This window comes from Chlorocebus sabaeus, chromosome 21, assembly GCF_047675955.1.
Source record: "Chlorocebus sabaeus isolate Y175 chromosome 21, mChlSab1.0.hap1, whole genome shotgun sequence".
NCBI lineage: Eukaryota > Metazoa > Chordata > Mammalia > Primates > Cercopithecidae > Chlorocebus > Chlorocebus sabaeus.
Window position 1 is genome coordinate 80,748,591 of NC_132924.1, and position 23,469 is coordinate 80,772,059.

General features: G+C 40.4%; 1 protein-coding gene across 1 annotated transcript in view; it reads left to right on the top strand.

Annotated features, from left to right (window-relative positions):
* Positions 1 to 829: 829 nt before the first annotated feature.
* SLC26A4 (solute carrier family 26 member 4) overlaps positions 830 to 23,469 on the top strand; it is a 56,349-nt gene continuing 33,709 nt past the window's right edge. The window contains exons 1-7 of the mRNA XM_007982547.3: positions 830 to 3,200; positions 4,692 to 4,831; positions 13,114 to 13,224; positions 15,135 to 15,319; positions 15,917 to 16,081; positions 22,807 to 22,959; positions 23,060 to 23,142. Of these exons, the coding sequence (XP_007980738.1) occupies positions 3,037 to 3,200; positions 4,692 to 4,831; positions 13,114 to 13,224; positions 15,135 to 15,319; positions 15,917 to 16,081; positions 22,807 to 22,959; positions 23,060 to 23,142 (1,001 nt within the window). The 5' untranslated portion in view covers positions 830 to 3,036. The remainder of the gene's footprint in view (positions 3,201 to 4,691; positions 4,832 to 13,113; positions 13,225 to 15,134; positions 15,320 to 15,916; positions 16,082 to 22,806; positions 22,960 to 23,059; positions 23,143 to 23,469) is intronic.

The window sequence follows — 23,469 nt, forward strand, 5'->3', positions numbered from 1 at the left end:
TCTGTCCTTCCGCCAGCCTTACCCCACTCCTTAATCCTCTGAACCAATAAACCATTGCCAAGTTCTGGTGCAAAGTGGTTTACAGGCCTGACTGGACCAGACTAAAAGTGTTCAAAATAGCAAGCAACAAGGAGCAGAAATCCATATTACAATGGGATATGGACTATATTTATATTTGTACAGAATGCCTTCTAATTAATTCAATAAAGAGTTGTGAGTTATGTAGGTGAGTTGCCATGGAGCTACGAATATGAGTTGATATTCTGAAATCTTAATCAGCCATCTCCAAGGTTAAGAAAAATCCTTATGTGCTCACTTGCAAAGATAATCCATAGCATGCTCTTAATTGAGAAAAACAAAGCCATAGATCAAATATGTAAAGTAATTTTTAGTTTTTTACAAAGGTATGTTTGGGCTGTAGATAAATCTGTTCAAAATACAAGAGAGAAGATAATAATGGTTGAAAGGAGACACAGTGCTTGCCCTCAAGAAGTTTTTGTCTAGTGAGGGAGATAGGACTTGTATGTAAATAAAATTGTGTTACTAAGGTAGATAGTGAGAGGTAACTTAAGAGAGGATCAGATAAGGTATGAAGAGAATCCAGAAAAGGGACTGGATTAATTCTGAACTACAGCATCAAAGAATGTTCATGCAAGAGACAGTGTTTTCACCATATCTTGAAGGTATGGGTGAGGGTATACAGAGTGAGTATATTCAGAATCTACTTTAAAACAAATACTTTCCTCTATTTTAGTGGAGTTGAGCTATACATCCAACAATAATGAAAAAATACACACATATATACATATATGGAGAGAGATACATATTTTAGTACATGTAGCAATTTATTAATAAATGTACAGTTTAAGTCGCATGCAAAACCTTAGAGTGATAGCAAACTTCATTTTAAGATGTTTAGCAGCGTCCCTGGCCTCTACTCACTAAATCCCAGTAGCATCCCCCTAGGTGTGACAACCAAAAAATGTCTCCAGGCATTGACCTCTGGGGGCAAAAAAGCCCTTTATTAAGAACCACTGGTATACATAAGTGAAACATACACAAGAGATTCCTCCCCTCTTCTCTGTATGTGAATAAAAATTGCAAAGTTCATGACCTGGATTTTCTTTTTAGGTTTTTTCTTCAGTGGTTCTTAACTTCATTAGATCAAGTAACCCTTTGAAGATCTGTTGAAAGCTGTTGACTCATTCACTTCTCAGGAAAATACACATACTGACTACCATTTCAGAGAATTTGCATCAGGGTTCTCTGGAGACGAGTTCTGAGTTCTGTTTCCAGGAGCTGGTAGAATTGTCATGGTCTGTATATTCAAGGTAGGTGGGTAACCGAAGAGGTTCTGTATTTACTTCAGAACACTGATAATCAGGCGAGAATGTTCTGGTTTATCGAACCCTTCCTTCTGCCCTTCATCTTAACCATGCATTAGTTTTAGCAAAGTTTATCCCAACAGAAGACAAAGCACTGGTGAGGTAGGATAGCTCTGGCTCTTCCTCCCTCTCTTCTAGTCTTGATTTCCATGCAGTCCAGTTTATTCCTTCCCTGATTGTCCAGCAGAATGAGAAAAAAGAAAAAAACAGAGTCTAGCGGGTAAGAAAGGTCCACCTGGACGCTTGATTTGGATTGTGAAATAAAACACACACACAGGCACGCGTAGAATAGGTAGCTAAAATCTGAGTAGATCGTAAACTCTCTATATCCTCCACTGAATACTCCTAAGAGACTTTCTAGAAATCCAAGGGCTTATAAACATAGAAATCTGGCCACTGCTCCTCTTCCCCATGTGGTATGAGAGCACCTGTGGCAGGCTGTGGAGTTCGCTGAATAACATAACCTAGGAGTGAAGGTCAGCACTCCCAGAGACCGAGGACCTCTGCCTCTAGGCGGGCTCTGCTCTCCTGTAAGGAGTCCCACAAGGCCCGGCCCGCCCCTGACCTCGCAGCCCGCAAGATTAGTAAATGGGGAAGAGTGAGGATCCGGGTGGCCCCTGCGTGGCAGCCAGAAAGAGTCTCAACCTTCCCGGTTCGGGAAAGGGAAGCAATGCAGAAGGGATAGGATTTCTTTCCTGATGGGATCGGTTGGGAAAGACCGCAGCCTGTGTGTGTCTTTCCCTTCGACCAAGGTGTCTCTGTTGCTCCATAAATAAAACGTCCCACTGCCTTCTGAGAGCGCTATAAAGGCAGCGGAAGGGGCGTCCCCGGGGCATTCCGGGCGGGGCGCAAGCAGAGACAGGTGAGTTCTCCCTGAAGATGCCCACACCGCCCGGCCCGGACTCCCCTCCCCGGGAGGCCTCGAGGGTTGCGGATGGGACTCGTGAGGGGGCACGGAGCAGGCGGACAGGGGGCAGTACAGCCTTCTTTCTGAGACTCTGAGAGCGAACAGGCAGCTCGGAAAACAGGACTGGGGGAGAGAGTTGCTCAATAAACTGAAAGTTCTGCCTCCGGGAGGGCTGCGACAGCTGTGCCTGCAGCGCCCGCCTCCTGGGGACCTGCGGAGCGCGCCCTGAGGGTTCCACGCCTGGCCCGGGGGCCTGCACCTCTCCTCCAGTGCGCGCCTGGAGCTGCGTCTGGGGTCAGGTGCGGGGAGGGAGGAACTCTCAGGGTCCCTTCCAGCCTTGCACGCGCCCTTGGTCCCTGCCCTAGCCCCTTGGTTTAAGGGAGATTTCAGGACGCGGACAGCGCCCTAGCTGCCGGCGGGAGGGGACTGGATGGAGCTTGGGAAGCCCCCAGAGCAGGGCTCACTCTCTTCAAGTTTGGGGAACCCCGCTCAGCGGGTGCAGGCCACGGGATCCAAAGGTTCTCAGGTGCCCACTTGCAGGCTGGTCGTGCGCGCGGTGCGGCGCTTGTCGCGAGCGCCGAGGGCTGCAGGACGCGGACCAGACTCGCTGTGTTCGACTGAAGTTGGCGAGGGGCCAGGCGACAGCTAACAGGTGACCCCTTCTTTCTGTTCCTCGCTCTTCACCTCAGATCGTCCTCCTGCACCGTATCTCCTTCCTCCTCGCTGTCCTCTGGCTAGCAGGTCATGGCAGCGCCGGGCAGCAGGTCGGAGCCGCCGCAGCTCCCCGAGTACAGCTGCAGTTATGTGGTATCACGGCCGGTCTACAGCGAGCTCGCTTTCCAGCAACAGCACGAGCGGCGCCTGCAGGAGCGTAAGACGCTGCGGGAGAGCCTGGTCAAGTGCTGCAGGTAGCGGCCGCGCGGGCCCGCTTGGGGAGAAGCGGAGCCGGGCGTCCACGATTTGGCGTAGGGGGAGGGCGTCCCCTGCGGGCGAGCGTGGGGTGCGGGCGGCGGAGCTCCTGCGCGCCAGCTGCTTCTCCCAGAGGCCCAACTTTGGGTCTCCAGTCCTCCACGCAGCCCTTCTGGTCGGAGGGTGACTCCATCAGTCTCGGGCCCGAATTGAACTTATCTGGGAAACTCGCCTTTGGGGAGAGTGGGTACTGGGAGCCCCATCTCTCTTTTTCCTCTCTGAAGGAAACTTGGAGTGCCCCTTGGGGTACAGTGGATCCCTGTTGCCTTCATGGGAGCTCGTTTAAATGAAATGAATAGGGAAACCCAGCTCTTGACCAGGAGGAGTCCTTGAAACCCTCAAGCTAAGTAGGCGAGCTACCATTCAATTAGAGACCAGAATGCAAGCTAGAACCTAGGGGAGCACGGGGTGTGCCAAGTACTTCACCAGCAGGCGGTGGGACCCCTACGGAGAGCCGACCTCAGTCTCTAAACCCAAACGTGCTGTAACTAGATGTCACGAACATCAAGAAATTAGAGTTTCTAAAACCTTTCATTATAGAACATTTCAAATATATGCATAAGTAGACGTAATAGTATAATGAACTCCCCACCCCCACCGTTTCTACCCATCACTCAGCCTCAACAGTGATCAACTCCAAGTTAATCTTGTTTCTTATATCGACACCTACTTGCTCCCTCTACTATTATTTTTAAGCAAATCCCATATAGCATACTGTCTTTATGTATTTTACTGAGTATCTTTAAAGACTCTTAAAAAATATAACCACATTTCATGATCACACCTTAATATCTAAAAATAACTCCTTAATATCAAAAAATGAGTCATTGTTAAAATGTCCAATAGTCCCATAAATGCCATAATTTTAAAAAAACAATTTATTCAAATCATGAGTTACATAATACCACCTACTTTTGATATTTTTCTTTTATCATTGAATTTAAAAACTACTAAGTAGCAAGGTATAAGGTATACATTCCTCATGCTAAGATTTTTGTAAAAATTAGCTTCAGGCTTGTATTGCCAAAATACACTCAGTGTGTTTATTTTCTTTAAAGAAAATAATAATAATAAGGCACCTGGATTAGGAGTCTGAAAATTAATCTCCATTTAGAGACTCCACATCCATCAGTCTTGGGCTGGACCAGAAAATAGGTTTTTGTGTCGGAATATTTTCTCAGAGGATTAAAAAGGTGAGCAAGGGGTGGGACACTTAATCCTGTGTTTTCTAGAAGAATGCGTTTAAAAGGATAGATACAGTTCTTGGCAAAAGCATGGTAAGCACTTCAGGGTTATTATTTTCCATGAAATTCTTATTCTTTTTCTAAATAGCTACAAACATCAGCAGAATTCAGCTCACAGCTTTGTGATTTGCAAATTGATTGTGACTGAGATTGGATTGAAAACCCAGTTTTCTTGCTTTTTGACAGTTGTTCGAGAAAGAGAGCCTTTGGTCTGCTAAAGACTCTCATGCCCATCTTGGAGTGGCTGCCCAAATACCGAGTCAAGGAATGGCTGCTTAGTGACATAGTTTCGGGAGTTAGTACAGGGTTAGTGGCCACGCTGCAAGGTAAGATGTTGGTGGATTGAGAGTTCTGGTCTCCAGAAGGAGTTTAACACTTCTCCACAGCTACCATAGGTCTGTGACAGATGTTTGCTTACCCTTCAAGGCCTTTATCTTTCCTGTAGAGCCCCTTAGTGGAGAGAGTCACCTCTTTTCTCCTCTTCCTTAGAGTTCTCTTCCTGGGAAACTGCAGCCACACTAGGTACAGAGCTCCAATTTAGAGGCATATACTAGGCAGTGGCTTCTCAATTTTTATTGACCACAATTCACAGTAAGAAATGTGTAAAGAGTTTCAAGTCAAGGTTAAAAAAAAAAGAAAAAGAAATATGTGTTACATCATGATATGTACATGTATATCTAAAGTTCCTGTAAAATACTTATTACAATATGCTAATTTTTCACTGTTCTGTTATGCTTAGGTTTTTAAAATGATGATTGCAGCACATTATTTTATATCCACACATGGATTTTTTTCATTTGTTTGTTTTGTTTTGTTTTGCTTTATAGAGACAGAGTCTTGCTCTGTCACCCAGGCTGGTGTGCAATGGTACAATCTTGGCTCATTTGCAACCTTGGCCTGTCGGGTTCAAGTGATTCTCATGCCTCAGCCTTCTGAGTAGCTGGGACTACAGACATATGCCACCATGTCCAGCTAATTTTTGTGTTTTTAGTAGAGACGGGGTTTTTACCATGTTGACCAGGGTGGTCTGGAACTCCTAACCTCAAGTGATCCACCCGCCTTGGTATCCCAAAGTACTGAGATTACAGGCGTGAGCTACCATGTTCAGCCTCCCAAACATGGATCTTGAGGTGCAGTTTGAAACTGGCTTAAGGAAAAATAAAGGAAGCTTCCTAGCCTGGACTCCACATGAATGTTTTGTCTGCCTCTCATCCTTTTTTTTTTTTAAAAAAAAATCATCCTCTTATTTTAGTCTGTGGGAAAATGTGCCAACGTAGGTGGTTATTTATTGTTTTATAAACTGAGTTCATACCATAATATTCCCATAAGCATCTTAGAAATCTGGTGTATAGTCAGTGCCTAGCAGTATGGCATTCTCATCTGTCCCCCATCCCCACCATTTCGTTTCTGCCCCACCCTAACACCCTGACCAATTTCCCAAAGACCCTGAATCATGAAAACAGAAATGTTGTTATTTATTATAATTTGTGAAACACCTAATATGTTCCAGGTGTTAGATATGCTGACATGAATAAGATGCATCCTCTGCTTCCAAGGAACTCATAGTCCAATGGAGAAAGAGATAATTCAATGTGATAAAGGGCTCTGGCAGGGGAGTGCAAATTACTTGCTAAGGGAGTGCAAATGAGGGTCACTCAAAGCGGTCTTAGGGGATCTTGAATGGCTTCCTGGAAGTTGAATGTCAAAACTGAGTTTCCCTGATGGCTAAGTCTGAGTTTGCCAAGGGATGGGAAGTAGGGTGGGTTGGGGATGGCTTGAAAATAGACTATTTCAGAAGCTAGTAATGAATGTTGAGCAATATCGTGAGCTAAAATTTGGCTATGGAGCTTTCAAGATTGCTCAGATCAGGCCAGGTAGATGCCCTCAGAGAAGGAGGATGGCCTATGAACCCAGGGTGGAGCCTCAGCCTGATCAAGCATGTTCTTAATCACAAAGGTGGATGGGAGAGAGACTAGGATGGGCTGTGCGGTTCATAAGTTAGACAACACCAAGTATTCTACACTGTGCTCTAAGGGCTGTGACATGGTGACAACCTGTGACTCCTGGGGGACAGGAACCATGCCTAATTCATGTTTGTTCAGCAGGTGCCTAGCACAGAGACAGGCACGTAAGAGATGGTATATTTAGTGAAAAAGATTGAATTGCATTCCTGATAATGAATCCTCTTTACATATGAAAAATGATGTTTCATGCTCCATGTCTCCCCAGTTTTCATAGGCAAGTATCTTATAAGAATTCATTTTGTTTATAAGCATGAGACACTATGCTAAGTAAGAATGTTGCCAGTTATCTCATTTAATCCTCATAACAATCCTGCTAGGTAGGTCTATTATTATTTCATTTTCAGTAGGTGAGAAATCTATTAAATCTTGCCCAGGGTCATGAAGCTGATAAGTGGTACAGCTGGGATTTTAATCTGGTGTCTATTGTGTAGTTCCTTACTTTATGGGTAACATGTTTTTCTAGAAACATTATCTCTATAAAGTTATCTGCATAAGGTGAATTTCTGGGAGGTTAATCTGGCTTACTTATACATTCATTTATCATTCATTCACTTAAGAAATATTTATAAACGAATTCTGTAGGCCAGGTATCCAGTCATGTGGATTCAGTGGTTCATTAACAGGCACAGGTGCTGACCTCATGGAGCTTTGTAAAATTATTTTGAGGGGTAGGGATGGGAATTAAATAAGTAGATAAATATGAAAATAATTATAGATTGCAATATCTATTGTGGTGGATTAAATATACTGTAATAGGGATTAATTTGAAAAGTGGATCTTTATTTTTATATATTTTTTGAGATAGGGTCTTGCCCTGTTGCCCAGGCTGGAGTGCAGTGGTGAGATCACAGCAGCCTTGGCCTCCTAGGCCCAGGTGATCCTCCCATCTCAGCCTCCCCAGTAGCTGGAACTACAGGCATGTGCCACCATGCTTGGCTAATTTTTGTATTTTTTTGTAGAGACAGGGTTTCACCATGTTGCCCAGGCTGGTCTGGAACTCCTAGGCTCAAGTGATCTGCCTGCCTCAGCCTCCCAAAGTGCTGGGATTACAGGTGTGAGCCCCCGCACCTAGCCAGGAAGGGAGGTCTATTTTAGATACAATGGTCAAGGAAGACCTTACTGAGAAGGTGAAATTTAGTCAAAGACAAGAGAATGAGAAGAAGACAGCCATGTGATAAGCAGAAAAAAAGAGTGTACCAGGTAAAGGTGCAAAGGCCCTGAGGCCAGAAAACTTAGTATTTTCCAGGGAGGAAGAGGAAGAATTGTAGTGTGGGTGAGTGCCTCTTTAAATATTGTGCCCTAGGCACCTCATTTGCCTCATCTATTCCTGGCCCTGTGGGGATATTGCTGTGAATTAAAGGGAGAATAGGTGTGTCAACTTGAACCGGATGAGGCAGGCTATGAAGAGAGCTGCAAGATCTGGAATATATTGTGCAGTAAGAATCACTGATGCATACTGATGAGTGTGGATGAAAATCACAGATGCCTCCAACGTTGTTGGCTTGAGCAACCGGGTAGATCATTACATCATTTATCTAAATGGCAAAGACAGGCTGAGGAGCAGGTTTGGGATAGGAAATCAAGTTTCCTTTTGGATATGCTAAGTTTGAGATGCAGGGGTGAGACCTCCAAGTGGAGATGCCACATAGAGAAATGGGAGCTACTGCAAGTGTGAAGGTCAGAGGGGAGGTCTAGGTTAGACATAAAAATCAGGAAAGCATCGCTAAAGAGGTGATATTTACAAGAGTGGGAATGCCTGTGATTACCTAGGAAGAAAGGGCAGGTGTAGAAGAAAAGAGAGTCAGAGTACTTAGAGGTTAGGAAGGCAAGGAGAGGGGCAGCCAAGAACCTGAGAAAGCTGAGCTCAGGAAGTTGAAGACAAAGAACAACCAAAGGAATGTAGAATCAAAAGCCAAAAGAGAAGGTTAAAAAAAAAAAAAAAGCATAGAGGGGACGAGAGTGTTGAATATGCCTGAGTGGTGGGGTATGATGAAGGATTACAGACTACTTTTAAGAAGTTTTGCCATGAATCAGAGGGAGATAAGAGATAAAGACAGAGTGAAGGGAGAATTTGTTTTTCTCAGTATGGGAGATACTAGAACATGTTTGTGAACCGATAGGAATGACCTGGTAGAAAGAGATCTGTCATGCAAGAAGTACAGGAGAAATAACTAGAAGCAAAGTAGCAAAAAGGGGCAAGTGTGGAGGGGTTTGAGAACAGAATTAGGAGAATTACTCCTTAAAGGCAGGAGACATTTCTTCCATTTTCAAAGGAAGATAGCCCAAATGGTGCAGATGAAGACAGGTTTGAAATTTTGATGAAAAGCAACTTGGGAGCATCTCATGGATTCTGTGTTTTCAATTAAAAGCAGAATATGTCTCTTAACTTTGAGTCTGGTGGAGAAGGGTTTGGGCAGATTGAGGTAAGTAGGGGAGGTTTGAACAGTTGTCTCAAAGAAAGGAAAGGCACACCTCCTGAGGAAATGTAATTGGGTCCCCAGGCAGTGTTGAGTGCCCATCTGGCACTTGTGGTCACACATTTTACATGAAATTGGTTAGCCCAGATGTAGATGCCTTCAGTTTAGTTTACCTAGCTGCTTGAAGGCTGTCATGGAAAAGGTGGATGTTTAAGGTCAGCCAAATTGGGGTTTTGCCAGACAAGAAAAGGAAGGAAGGAGAGAGTGAAAAAAGGGAGTTAAGAATATTTGCAAAATTCCCTGGCATCTATGTGGGCAAGGGTAGAAGTGAAGACAGGAAGGTGCGGAGGATAGGGAGACAGTGGATCGGTTAATTGATTAGAAGCCTCATGAGCACAAATAAATGTTGCAATAAGGATTCTGCGGTAGGTGAGCTGGAAGGCTTGGTGGCTATAGCTTGAGAGAGGCTCAAAATTCAGATTTTGGAGGTGGTGGTGTGGTTTCCAGTGATGACAATGTCCATGATGTAACCACTGGCTGAGCAGCTGAGTAGTAGAACAACTCCGAGAAGACCAGCTCAGGTTACTGGGAAGCCAGGAGGTTGCTAAGGATGATGGGATCTTTCTGATTTTTGTTATGAAAAAAATTCCCATCAGACAGCAAAAGATCGATGCAACCCTTGTAGGGCTATCTTTATTCACAGCTTTAAGGAGTCTGCTGTCTGCTTTCTCCTTTTGACTTTTATTTCTTTGTTTGTGTAAGCAACAGAAATTTATTTCTGCAACATGAAGGTGCCTGCAGATTCAGTTTCTGGTGGCAGCCTGTCTCCTTGCTGCGTCCTCACATGGTAGAAGGCTTTACCTTTAGATGAAATTTAAATTTAATATAAATTTCAACTGTTTATTAGCACCTGCTTCATCAGTATATGTCACCATCCTGTACATCATGACTACCAACAGAGAGATTCTATCATTTAAATCAATGGCTCAGATTTCTTTTAATTTTTTTTTTTTTTCCAGACAGAGTCTCTCTGGCATACAGGCTGGAGTGCAGTGGTATAATCTTGGCTCACTGCAACCACCGCCTCCTGGATTCAAGATATTCTTGTGCCTGAGCCTCCCGAGTAGCTGTAATTACAGGCGTGTACCACCCCACCCCCAGCTACTTTTTGTATTTTTAGTAGAGATGAGGTTTCACCATGTTGGCCAGGCTGGTCTCAAACTCCTGGCTTCAGTGATCTACCCACCTCAGCCTCCCAAAATGCTAGGATTACAGGCATGAGCCACCACACCTGGCTCCAGATTTCTTTACAAATCGTATAATTTTAAAAATGTTGTACCAAGTTTCTTTATAATTAAGATGATTACAACATATTTGAGTAGTAGTAGTCCCTAAATGGGACACTGTATATGAAAACTAAAAGTTCCCCTTTTCCAGGCATATTAAGAACTGCAGAGCCCAGTTTAGGGAAATGGAAGTTTGAGAAGGACTTGAAAACTGTCCATATGAAATGGAGAAGTTGTGCTTTCATCCCCTGCTCCTTCTTTTCTTGTCTTCCTTCTGTGGAGTCACCTTCCTATTCTATTCCATACTCTTGGGACTACTGACTATTGCAATTCCTGTTTGTAATTTATATATTAAAACAATTGCACTAATAGATATATTTTTCTAGAATACAAACTCCACAAGGGCAGAGACTCTGTTTTAACAGAGTAGGTGCATGATCAACTGTTGTTGAATGAATGAATGCTCATTGTAGAAAACTAGAAAATACACATAAGGAACATGAAAAAACACCTCCACCACAAACTAGAAGTCTCCTCTGATCCTACCATACAGATAACCCATCAATATTTTAGTAAATATCTTTCTAGACACATAAATACATATCTATATAAAAGTATAATGGAATGTCTGGAAATAATAAACACCAAATTCAGGATAATTGTTGCCTTCTGAGGGTGAAGGGAGGAAAGAGGATGTGATTGAGGAAGAATATACTGAGAGTTTCCACTGCATTGGCAGTAATTTATTTCTTAAGCTAGATGATGGATACATGAAAGTTTATTGTATTATTCATTGGGTATTGTGTTTCTTGTATATCTGAATTACTTTGTATTGCATTCAAAATACCTCCAGATTTTTTTTTTCTTGTTTTTGAGATGGAGTCTTGCTCTGTTGCCCAGACTGGAGTGCAGTGGCGCGATCTAGGCTTACTGCAACCTCCGCTTCCTGGGTTCAAGGAATTCTCTGCCTTAGCCTCCTGAGTAGCTGGGATTACAGGTGGCCGTCACTATACCTGGCTATTTTTTGTATTTTTAGTAGAGACAGGGTTTCACCATCTTGACCAGGGTGGTCTTGAGCTCCTGATCTCGTGATGCACCCACCTCAGCCTCCCAAAGTGCTGGGATTACAGGTGTGACCCACCGCGCCCGGCCCCTCCAGATTTTTTAATGCATACACTCCCACAGGCTGGAGTGGGAGTGTATTTTTTACAAAAGTGGGAGCGTACATACCTATCAGTTTTGAATCTTGATTTTACTCACTTTTTTCCTTTTTACTTCATATCTCTCCATGTTAGTGAATATACTTCTGAGCATTACATCAATTTCCTTTCATAGAATTACGGAGTATGAAGCATAACTTAGTTAATGACTTCCCCGCTTGGGGACATTCCTCTGATAAGTAATATTGAGTGTGTGGGGGCCAGCATATTCAGGCTGTTGCCATTTTTAATAAACTACTATAAACATAATTCCTTATTAATGACTCAAGGCTCAAAAGGCTTGATTTTCTCTCATTGTGAGTGAGTGAAGGGTGAGGAGGTAAAACGGAGTAAGATATGCTGACTATCTAAGTATTTAACCAACGAAAAGAATGTCATTATCCTCTTCTAACCCTCATGTAAACTAGAATGTTGATTTCTCTATAGCCAGAAATTCATGGGTCTGGGGGCTGCTGGCATTGCCTAGTGGAGGCGTTGGTCAACTTCACTAGGGTAACGTTGTCTTGTCTGCTGCTGTGTATAATTATCATATTTTTTTCTTTAGATCTAACTTTTCTTCCCCCACCAAGAAAGGAGAAAGGGCAGGGTAACAATGACTGTGTCCCTCAGAACGCAGAGAACACTGAGCTCAGACACAACTGCCTCTGTGCAAAACTGGTCTGAGCCTTTGGACTGAATCGACCAATTGTTTTTTCCTTTTTTAGACACAAGGTCTTGCTGTGTTGCCCAGGCTGGAGTGCAGTGGCACGATCATAGCTCGCTGTAACCTCAAACTCCTGGGCTCAAGCAATCCTCCCACCTCAGCCTCCTTAATAACTAGGTCTACAGGCATGAACCAGTATGCTGGGCTCATTCATTTTATTGTAGAGATGGAGTCTCGCTATGTTTTCCAGGCTGGTCTCAAACTCCTGGGCTCAACTGATGCTCCTACCTATGGCTTCCCAAAGCACTGGGATTATAGGTGTGGAACACTGGGCCTGACCAAGTTTTTAATCAACAATGGACTTGATTGTTTTTTCCCACTGATCTGATCAGTGGATGACTGAATTACTGACCAATTGAGTCAATTCATCTGAGCAGGTGATGTTTGTAGATGCAATCATTGTTCCAGGTGATTTGGATCCTGTTCTGCATCCTAGCATAGCCAGTCTGTATGCAAAATAAGGAGACCAACTCAGGACAGGCTGATCTGTTGAAACTGTAAATTGAGAGTATCTGTGTAAAGGCCCTTATTTGTGCAGTAGAAAGACAGATGCTCCTCTGCTTATCATGAGTTACGTCCTAATAAACCCATTGCCAGTTGAACATATTTTAAGTCAAAAATGCACTTAATACACCTAACCTATGGAACATCATCGCTTAGGCTATCTTACCTGAAATGTGCTCAGAACACTTATAATAACCTACAGTTGGGCAAAATAATCTAACACAAGCCTATTTTATAATAAAATACTGAATATCTCATGTAATTTACTGAATAACGTACTGAAAGTGAAAAACAGAATAGTCATATGGTTACTTAAAGTATGGTTTCTACTGAATGCATGTTGCTTTTGCACCATCATAAAGTCAAAGTCATAAGTGGAACCATTGTAAGTTGAGGACTTTCTGCATACCTTAACTTTGGTTTGTGAATGTAATCACTTTGGATGTGCTTGCAGGGATGGCATATGCCCTACTAGCTGCAGTTCCTGTTGGATATGGTCTCTACTCTGCTTTTTTCCCTATCCTGACATACTTTATCTTTGGAACATCAAGACATATCTCAGTTGGTAATTATAAGCATATTTTACAATTATATTTGCTCATGCTTAAAGTGTTTTGGCTATATTAAGTGCATTATGCCTCTATTATGTTGAAGCAAAAGTAATTCTGGTTTTCACTGTTATACTTTTAATTGTGAAAACCGCAATTACATTTGCACCAACCTAATATATCTTTGTTAATGTTCTCAGGGAAATGGGATTTTAGTGTTTTGCCTACTTTTTCTATTCAATGATGTTAGGTAACTTTTTTTAATGAAGAGGAAAAATTGAAAAACTGAAAATGACAGCCTACCTTAACATTTTAGCATGTTTTGGTTTTTAAAAACGTGATAAATTTGACTCCATTTTTGGAGTAAAAATGACAGGGTAAAAGTGACACAAGGTCTTTGAACCTACCATTTTACTGGATTAACTTAGAAATTACTAAGTATATTCATCAAATACATATTCATGATTTAATTGAAGAGCATACTTATTTTAAATCACTAATATTAGAAGACTGGCAAAATCTTACCAAAACAGTTTAGAAGCTAAGCTTGGCTTTCTTTCTTGGTATGGCTTATAATAAGTTTTCCTGCTCTTCCTAAAATTTGAATTCTCGTTTGTTAGAATGTCCTAGTAAATGAGTGTTTTAATGCTATTTTGTGACTTTGACATTTATACTAGAGAAAATTTTGCTCCTACATCCATCTGCTGGCTAGACATGTCTACCTCAATGATCCTCTTGAAATAAATGCAACCATCTACTTTATCCCCAACCCATGTTTTTGTCCTTAGTTGTATTTCCTGAGAATGAGATCAGAAAGAGGTTACTGATTGAAAGAACTTCCTCACCTTGGAGAATCAATTAGTGTTGAATGCTTGGATGAGGAACATGGAAGCTGATTTTTCTCTTTGGTATTCTATACATTGAGATATTCCAGGTGATTGGGGCTGGGTTTTGGGACCCCAAAACCATAAAGGCTTCCATGATGAAAGGGTAGAATCATCATCATCATCATGGATAAAAATAACAGTAGTAAACGGAGCGGTTGCCGGAAAAAATATTTTTTAAAAATATAAAATCTTACAGATTGACATTTGATATGAAAAAATGTTTTGTCTTACTAAAAGAGAAAGAAACTTCATACTCATTTGCTATTTTTTTAAATCCTAACTTGGACCCTGTGATATTGATCAATATACTCAGATCCACAGAGATTAGGACATTGGACACTTAGGAAATGAATGAGATTATATGAAACAAAAATTGAGTGGAATAAGTAAACACTCAATGTATGTGCCACCTTTGCCAGAAAGCCTTTCCTGACAACTCTCATTCCCGTCCCCACCACCCATACACATGAGGATCACACATAGACAGGTTAGACAACCTTTTGATATACTCACAAAGCATCCTGAATGTTGTATCATAGTAATCTACCTACATGTCTCTGTCGCCTGTTTCTGGGTCATGAATGCCTCAAGATATCTGCTTTTTTAGTTTCTTTTTGTTGTTGTTGTTGAGACAGGATCTGGCTCTGTCACCTAGGCTGGAGTGTGGTGGCATGATCTCAGCTCACTGCAGCCTCCACCTCCCCAGCTCAAGCAATCCCCACACCTCAGCCTCCCAAGTAGCTGAGACCATAGGTGCGCACCACCAGCTAATTTTTATCTTATTTTGGTAGAGATGGGGTTTTACTATGTTGCTTAGGCTGGTCTGGAACTCCCAGGCTCAAGCAATCTTCCCACCTCAGTCTCCCAAAGTGCGAGGATTACAGATGTGAGTCACTGGGTCCAGCTTAGCTTCTTGCATGAACAAACAATATTTGCCTAGTCACAGCTAAATCTTTTATACATCTTTTAAATCCTATGCAGACACATTGAACATTTGTGATCAGTAACAGATTAATTGTTAGAGACTTTTCTTTCCCCAGGACCTTTTCCAGTGGTGAGTTTAATGGTGGGATCTGTTGTTCTGAGCATGGCCCCCGACGAACACTTTCTCGTATCCAGCAGCAATGGAACTGTATTAAATACTACCGTGATAGACACTGCAACTAGAGATACAGCTAGAGTCCTGATTGCCAGTGCCCTGACTCTGCTGGTTGGAATCATACAGGTAATGAACTTAAAAGTAAAATATAGATTGGTATAATTTTTATTTGAAGTTAATTTTAAAAAATATAGACTTAAAGATTCATCTAAAAACAAAACAAAGTAATTTTCTGGAACCCAAAATTATTTTATAAATTACGTTGTTTTAGGTCAGATGCTAAAATAGTCAGCAAGACTCCACTTATTAAGACTCACTTATCATCAAAGTCAGAGACAGAAAAAAGCACAGAAGAACATGTGTGATTCAATTGAGGATGAGAGAAGGGAAGTATATGGGAATCCATAAATGAGAAAAAAGTGTTCTGGTGAGCAGAGACACAGGACTGAAAGCCATAGAAATAAGCTATGGATTTTTGCTTTTCTGAGAACATGTATAGAAATACTTCAAGGTTTTTATTACACTTCGTTTTCAAATTTTAGAGTGGTGGAGGGAGGGGAGTGATAAGGCATTAAGAAATTCATATTTTTTTCTACAAGTATTTTTGTGCTATAGGTAGGCTACTAGTGTTTCCTTTGGTATTAAGCTTGATTTAATATTTCCAGAGAGTTGGTTTCTATCTCAGGCAAACGTTTAATTTTTCTTTCCTTTTTCTTATCCTAGTTGATATTTGGAGGTTTGCAGATTGGATTCATAGTGAGGTACTTGGCAGATCCTTTGGTTGGTGGCTTCACAACAGCTGCTGCCTTCCAAGTGCTGGTCTCACAGCTAAAGATTGTCCTCAATGTTTCAACCAAAAACTATAATGGAGTTCTCTCTATTATCTATGTAAGTGTTGCTTCTTGCTCCAGGCATGGGTCACTGTTCATTCCAGAAACAACTGTATTCATTCTCTCTTTGAGTCTGGGCTGGGCGTGGTAGCTTGCACCTGTAATCCCAGCACTTTGGAAGGCTGAGGTGGGCAGATGGCTTGAGTCCAGGAGTTTGAGACCAGCCTGGGCAATATGGTGAGATGTCATCGCTAAAGAAAAAAAAAAAATTCCCAAAATCCAAAAATTTGCCGGGTGTAGTGGTGTACACTTGTAGTCTCAGCTACTTGGGAAGTTGAGGTGGGAAGACCTCCTGAGCCCCGGAGGTTGAGGCTGCAGTGATTTGTGATTGCCCCACTGCACTCCACCCTGGGTAACAGAGCAAGAACCTGTTTCAAACAAAACCAAAACCAAAACAAAACAAAACTTGAATCTGGAGACCCCATATTTCTCTATGAATACTTTGGGAGCCATTGAAAACATTTGGTTGCTTCTCTAGAAATACTATTGTACTTAAAAACATTAATGAAAACAAACTGGTCTAATGAATTAAAGGCTGCTCTGGAATGTAACAGACTTGATTTCTAGCCTCAGCTTTGTCTCTAACAGGTAAGTGACCCTGGACATATCATGTAGGGTTAGGGTGCTAATTGAAAGCTCAGGTTTAGAACTGGATGGACCTCGATTCAAATTCTGGCTCTACTGTCTACTAGCCATGTGAGCAAATCACCATGCCTCAGTTTCCTTCTCTGCAAAATTGGGTTAGTAATAGTATATACCTCATTGGATTGTTAAATAAGAATAGATAAGCACTTGGCCCAGGGGCTGGTACATAACAAGTACTCTAAATAAAGGAGTTATTTGAAATGATTATTTCAAGGCATCTTTTTTATTGGTGAAATGAAATGATTGGAGATGTATCTCTAAAAGCTTTTTCTAACCATGAGAGTCCATAAAATGCATAATGTAAACGTCTCAACAATTATAGATGAAAAGGAACATTAGATTCAGAGATGATTCACCATGCAAAAGAAATGCAAAAGCAGGATGTAGATCACACTAATTAGATTTGAAAAAGGTTTTGGATCTAAAAATGTGTTCTATATAAAGCATGTTATTGATGCTTGAAAAATGGTGATAATAGTAACATGATGTCATCCTAGCTTGGGGGAATGATATCATACAAAAACAATGTGTCAACATTAAGAATGGAGTTTGAGTCTTTAAAGTCCCACCTATTGGCTTCTAAAACAATGTAAGGCCATGCACACATATCTAAGAATTGGTGAGGTTGTCAGGAATTGCTCAATTTCATAACAGTGCCATAATCCTATACTATTACACTCCATCCATTCAACAAATATTACCAAGTGCTTACTACAGCCCGGGTACCACTCTAAGCAATGAGAATAGACAGAGGAGGCAGAATCACATAGTAATGAAGATCATGAGGCCAGATGTGGTGACTCATGCCTGTGATTCCAGCAGTTTGGGAGGCTGACACATGAGGATAGCTTGAGCCCATGAGTTCGAGATCAGCTTGGGCAGCATGACAAAACTTTGTCCCTACTAAAAACACAAAAAAATTAGCCATGCATGGTGGCACACACCTGTAGTCCCAGCTACTTGGCAGGCTGAGGTGAGAGGATCACCTGAGCTCAGGAAGTTGAGGCTGCAGTGAGCCGAGATCATGCCACTGCCTTCCAGCCTGGGTGATGGGAGTGAGACCTCGTCTCAAACAACAATGACAACAACAATAAACAAAAAACCAAAAACAAACAAAAAAGATCACGGACTTTGAACTTCAACAGACTTGAGTTGGCATCTTGGTCCTCCACCCACTACCTGTGATATTTGTACTCAACTTCCCTAAGCCTCAGTGTCCTCAATTGTAAAATGGGAGTCGTAATAGTAACTACCTCTTAGAGCTGTGAGGATTGAGAAAGAAAATATGTGCAAGGCACTTAGCACAATATCTGGCACATAGTAAGAATTGAGTTTATTATTATTATTATCACAGATGAATAGACCTCATGAAGTTTGCCGTTCATTTCCTCGGGACCCAGCATATTAGAAGACATTAGCAAAAGTTTTTGATTCAGCATTATATGGGTCATTCTTGATATATTTTTCCTGTCAAATCTTCAGTTTTCTATTAAAATTGTTTTTTTTTTTTTTTTTTTTTTTTTTTTTTGAGACAGGATCTTTCTCCATTGCCTGGGCTGGAGTACAGTAGCACAGTCATAGCTCACTGCAACCTCCATCTCCCTGTGTCAAGCAATTCTTCCACTCAGCCTCCTGAGTAGCTGGAACTACAGGTGTACACCACCACACCTGGCTAATTTTCTTTTTCTTTGTTGAATTTTAGTAGAGGCAATATCTCGCTATGTTGCCCAGGTTAGTCTCGAACTCCTGAGCTCAAGTGATCCTCTCACCTTGGCCTCCCAAAGTTCCAGGATAACAGGAGTGAGCCACCATGTACAGCCCATATTTTAAAATTAAAATTAAAATTTTTAAGATTTTATTTTGGTAGAGACAGGGGTTTTGCAATGTCACCCAGGCTGGTCTTGAATCCCTGGCCTCAAGCAATCCTCTTACTGCAGCCTCCTAATGTGTTGGGATTATAGGTGTGAGCCACTGCACCTGGCCAATCCTTAGTTCTTTTTGAGACCTCTGACTGCCTTATTTGGACAGGCTCTGTAACTTTTGCAGCCCCTTGCACATCTTGCTTTTTACTTACTTTTACATTTTCTTCATCAAATGTTCATTCATTTATTCCTTCATTCTCATTCATTCAGTTTATCTATTCAATACACATATATTGAATACTTACCATGTGCCAGGCACTGTTCACTCCCTATACAAACCCAGTGACTCCTTAACCTACCAAGACATCTCTTACTGAATATACTCACCTCATTAGGCAAACATTGCTAGGCCTTCATCTACACAGATCACAGGAGGTCCAAACTAATCGTTGACCTGGGTCCATGGCCATTGCAGGACCCTTGCAGAACAGGAGAAATAGTTCTTCTGGTCTCGTAGGATTATGTTTAAGAAGAAACTTTCTGCAAATGGTTTCAATTTGACAGGGACAAAAGTGACCATGAAACACTAGACCAAGATCAAAAATATGTTTTAAACCAAGTGCAGTCATTGTGTAACTTATTTCCTGTTGAATATTTTTATTGAAGTCTCAGTTTAGTATACAGCATAGAATTTTGCAAGAAACTCCTCACAGGCCAGCCAAGTTGGAGAAGGTATTTCAATCATCCCTATGTGGTGGTGAATATAAGTTTGCTCTTCTGAAAAAAAAAAAAAAAAAAAGATTCAGCACGTCTGAAAATGATTGCATAGGGTTGAGTTGGCGGCTTAGTCCCTGAACAGAGAATTTTGCTTATGATATTACCATTGCAATTATACATGAAAGAATCCTTCAATAAATGCAGAGTAGTAGAGGACCCTCCCAGGAAAGACTGTAAGATTGTTGTAAAATACTTTACCTGAAATGTTAACTAATCTTTGCTCTAAGGTTGCACTTTGGTTTGTCCTGCCCTCTCCCCCCAAAGAGGTACTGAAAACTAGAAATAACGAATGAAAAGAAATAGAGGAGGAAATATTAGGAGAAAAAGAAATCAGTTAATTTACAAATGCCAGAGATACTGGATGTAGGAGACAGAAGGGAGAATGACAGGGTATTGGCAGCAATTTAGAATTAGTTAATATCTTTGATGCTACCATGTAGCTACTCAGTTATCTAAGTAAATCCCAGTCCACTTAGGGGTTGATTTCCCACCATTCAGTTTGAATGGTTTGTCTCAGTAGACAAGGGTGAGAGCTTTGAAAGCCACCACTAAGCTTGATTAGATTTGTTGCTTTGTACCTATTTCAGTATGTAAAATTTATACCATTATATTAAAGTAACACTTTAAGGATTGATCTATACATGTATACACAAAAGATATGGAAGGAAATGCCTGACAGCAAAAGGTGGTTGTGAAGGGTTTGTGATATTCTTGGAGATAAAATAAACGAAAATAAATTCAACTCCAATAGTAAACAGATCAATCTTCTCATACATATTATTGGGCATAATTTTTTTTCTTATGGCTTCATAAACTCAGGTAATCCTGGGCAAGAACAAAGAAGTTAGCTAAATGAAATTGTCCTAAAATTGTCCAAACACAGCAGGAAATACAGTAAAATATTATCTATTGCCAAAAAGTTCATTATCATAATTTGAATTATTTGGAATACTAAGCTAAAATACAGAATCATATGGGTATCCATACTATTAACATATTTTCTGGTATTTTAACAGTAAACTAAATTAGAAGTACTGTTCAGTGTTTTTGTAGAGTCTAATTTCTATGTTGTTAAGTATAATCTGACTATTTCAGTTTACATGATGAGTTTTATTTCTACACAGATTAAACTTTCTATCATAGAGCTTGTCTTAAAAGATTCTGAATGATTACTTAATATGTAGGCAACTTATTTATATACTCAGATGCCTTGCATGATGCAATTGTGTAATATAAACTGATTTTGGTTTTTGAACCTCATGTTATACTTTTAATCCACCAGACATACTTTTTATTCAAAGGTCTAAGTGATTCTCATGGATTAAACTGGAATCCTGTAGTGATTATTTTTGAAATAATCAAAAATAATTTGGATAGTGATTCCAAATATTTTGTTTTTCAAGTTTCAATTTTTCCATCTTCAGTTGAAAAGTACACTTTTAATGAATAGACAATTCATCAAAATGTGATGCCTAGCTCATGAATTAATCAGGGTCATCCATCAGAAAACTGATTATGTAAAGGACCAAACCGCAATGATAACTTTCAAGCCTCTGGGGTAGGTAGGGCTGTTTGCTCCTGTGTTAAATGCCCTAAGTTCTTGTTATTGTGTCTGCTGGTGGTAGTTATCCCATTTTCTTTTTCACTCTGCTGTCCCCTGCATCATCTTGTTTCTGTCAGTGTATCTGCCTTTAGCAATTTTCAGTGATTCTGAAAAGCAGACAAACTGAATTTGTTAGTACTGGGTTTCAAGTGAGAGCAAAAGTACCCTTGGAGTGAAAGTTCAAGAGTTTTCCTACAAGTTAAATGCCCAGACTCTAGTCCAAGGGCTTGGTGGGAGGTATTCTGCTTGCATAATAACTTCTCCCCCATTCCCTTACTCTTCTTGATTGTGTTCCAGAGAGTTGAGGTTGATGGCAAAGTGACTCCTAGATTACTTAAGGTTCATTAAGTACTTAATGTTCATTCAGTTCATACATAATTGTCATCAAATTATCATTATAATTATTTTAAAAGTAGTTTATCTGTGAAAATAAGTAAAATACATGTGATAAACTATAAGATGCTCCGTTCTTTTATCTTCCTATAAAATATGTCTATAAGAAAGCTCATTTAAAGAAAAGTTTTCTTCACTGGGAGACTGTCTCAAAGAACTGTCTCAAAGATACCCTCTTTAATAATGCCTTCTATAGGACTGAGGTTAATATAACAAAGATATTAGTGTTCTTCCCTGGGATTCTTCCTTGCTAATTTCCTTGAAAACACCCTTGATTCCCAGAAGTCTCCTATTTACAAAACAAAACTAGTTTTTCTTGAATTGATTCATCTGTCTACTTAAAGATTTTTGTTTTGGCCAGCTGTGCTAGCTCATGCCTGTAACCCCAACACTTTGAGAGGTTGGGCAGGAGGATTTGTTAAGGCCAGGAGTTCGAGACCAGTCTGGGCAATAAAGTGAGATACCGCCCACCCATCCCCGCCCTCTACCCAGATCTCTACAGAAAATAAAATAGCCTATTTATTGTAGTATCTACAATAAATAAAATAAATATAGATGCCTGCCTGTAGCCCCAGCTACTCTGGAGGGTGACATGGAAGGTTGCTTGAGCTCAGGAGTTCGAGGCCACTGTACTCCAGCCTGGGCAACAGAGCTCAAAAAAAATTTTAGTGTTATCTTAGTTCAAGTTTGATACATAAAATTAAGTACCAAATTTATTTCCAAAAATTTATGCTTGGCCTGTATGTCAATTCAATAGCTTTTCTTTGCCATAAAGAATGAATCAGTCTACCTGTATCCACATATGAAGTATTTTAGGATTTTTTGTTATTTTTGGTTATTATCTGTATCATTCAGGTTTAGGAAAGAACTTTACCTAAAATACTGGCTAATTGTGACCAAAAAAAAGGAAGATAGAAAGAAAGAAAACACACAGACATGCACACACACACACAAACCAACCAACGGATCAACTGGGAGTTTCAGGTTTATCAGCCTTTAGTTTCAATGCTATATCACCATAGTAAAAATCAGTCTACTTGATAGCACCTAGAAGCCCATTTTAAGATACAAACTTGTAAAGCTTTTCTGCAAGTAAAAGGTAATATGTTTATAATGACATGTTTTTCTTGTAAGACATCTTTATTATTATCATAAAAAATACACAGAAGCAAAAATAAGAATGTAGAAATCATCCAGTTTTTCCTTCCCAAGTAAACGATCATAAAAAACTTGGTGTATATATATATATTGCAGCAATTATATGTATGTAATGGTCTCCGTATCAACCAACACATTTTTATCATTTTACTGAAACTTTTGAGTGTTGTTTGACTCTGATATCATGGTTTTTCGTGTGGGAAGATTCATATGAAAATTGGTTGTGTGTGTGTGTGTGTGTGTGTGTAGCAGCAGGAAGTATATAAAATTATTTTCTTTTTATAGACGCTGGTTGAAATTTTTCAAAATATTGGTGATACCAATCTTGCTGATTTCATTGCTGGATTACTCACCATTGTTGTCTGTATGGCAGTTAAGGAATTAAACGATCGGTTTAGACACAAAATCCCAGTCCCTATTCCTATAGAAGTAATTGTGGTAAGTAGAATATGTAGTTATAAAGTTCAGCATTATTTGGTTGACAAGCAAGGAATTATTAAAACCAATTGAATTTTTAACATCTTTTGTTTTATTTTAGACAATAATTGCTACTGCCATTTCATATGGAGCCAACCTGGAAAAAAATTACAATGCTGGCATTGTTAAATCCATCCCAAGGGGGTGAGTGTGGTGTTCCTCTTAGATAGTACTAACACATTAAGTCAGTAAGTCAGTCCTTTTTATTTAAATGAAACCTTTTATTACAAGCTTCATTTCACTGATGCTCCTTCAATAGTCCTATTTGTGTGTGATCTTGAAGAAACAACCATAAGACAAACAGTATGTTTGTAGATAAACATCAAGCCATTTGTTTAAAAGCAGCAGCCCCTATATGCTCTTTTTTCTTCATTTTCTTAAAACATGGCAAACATGTACAGTTAACACCAGACTCCTGATTTAAACTTATACATAACATTATAATATAATATAAATAGAATCATTTCTTAG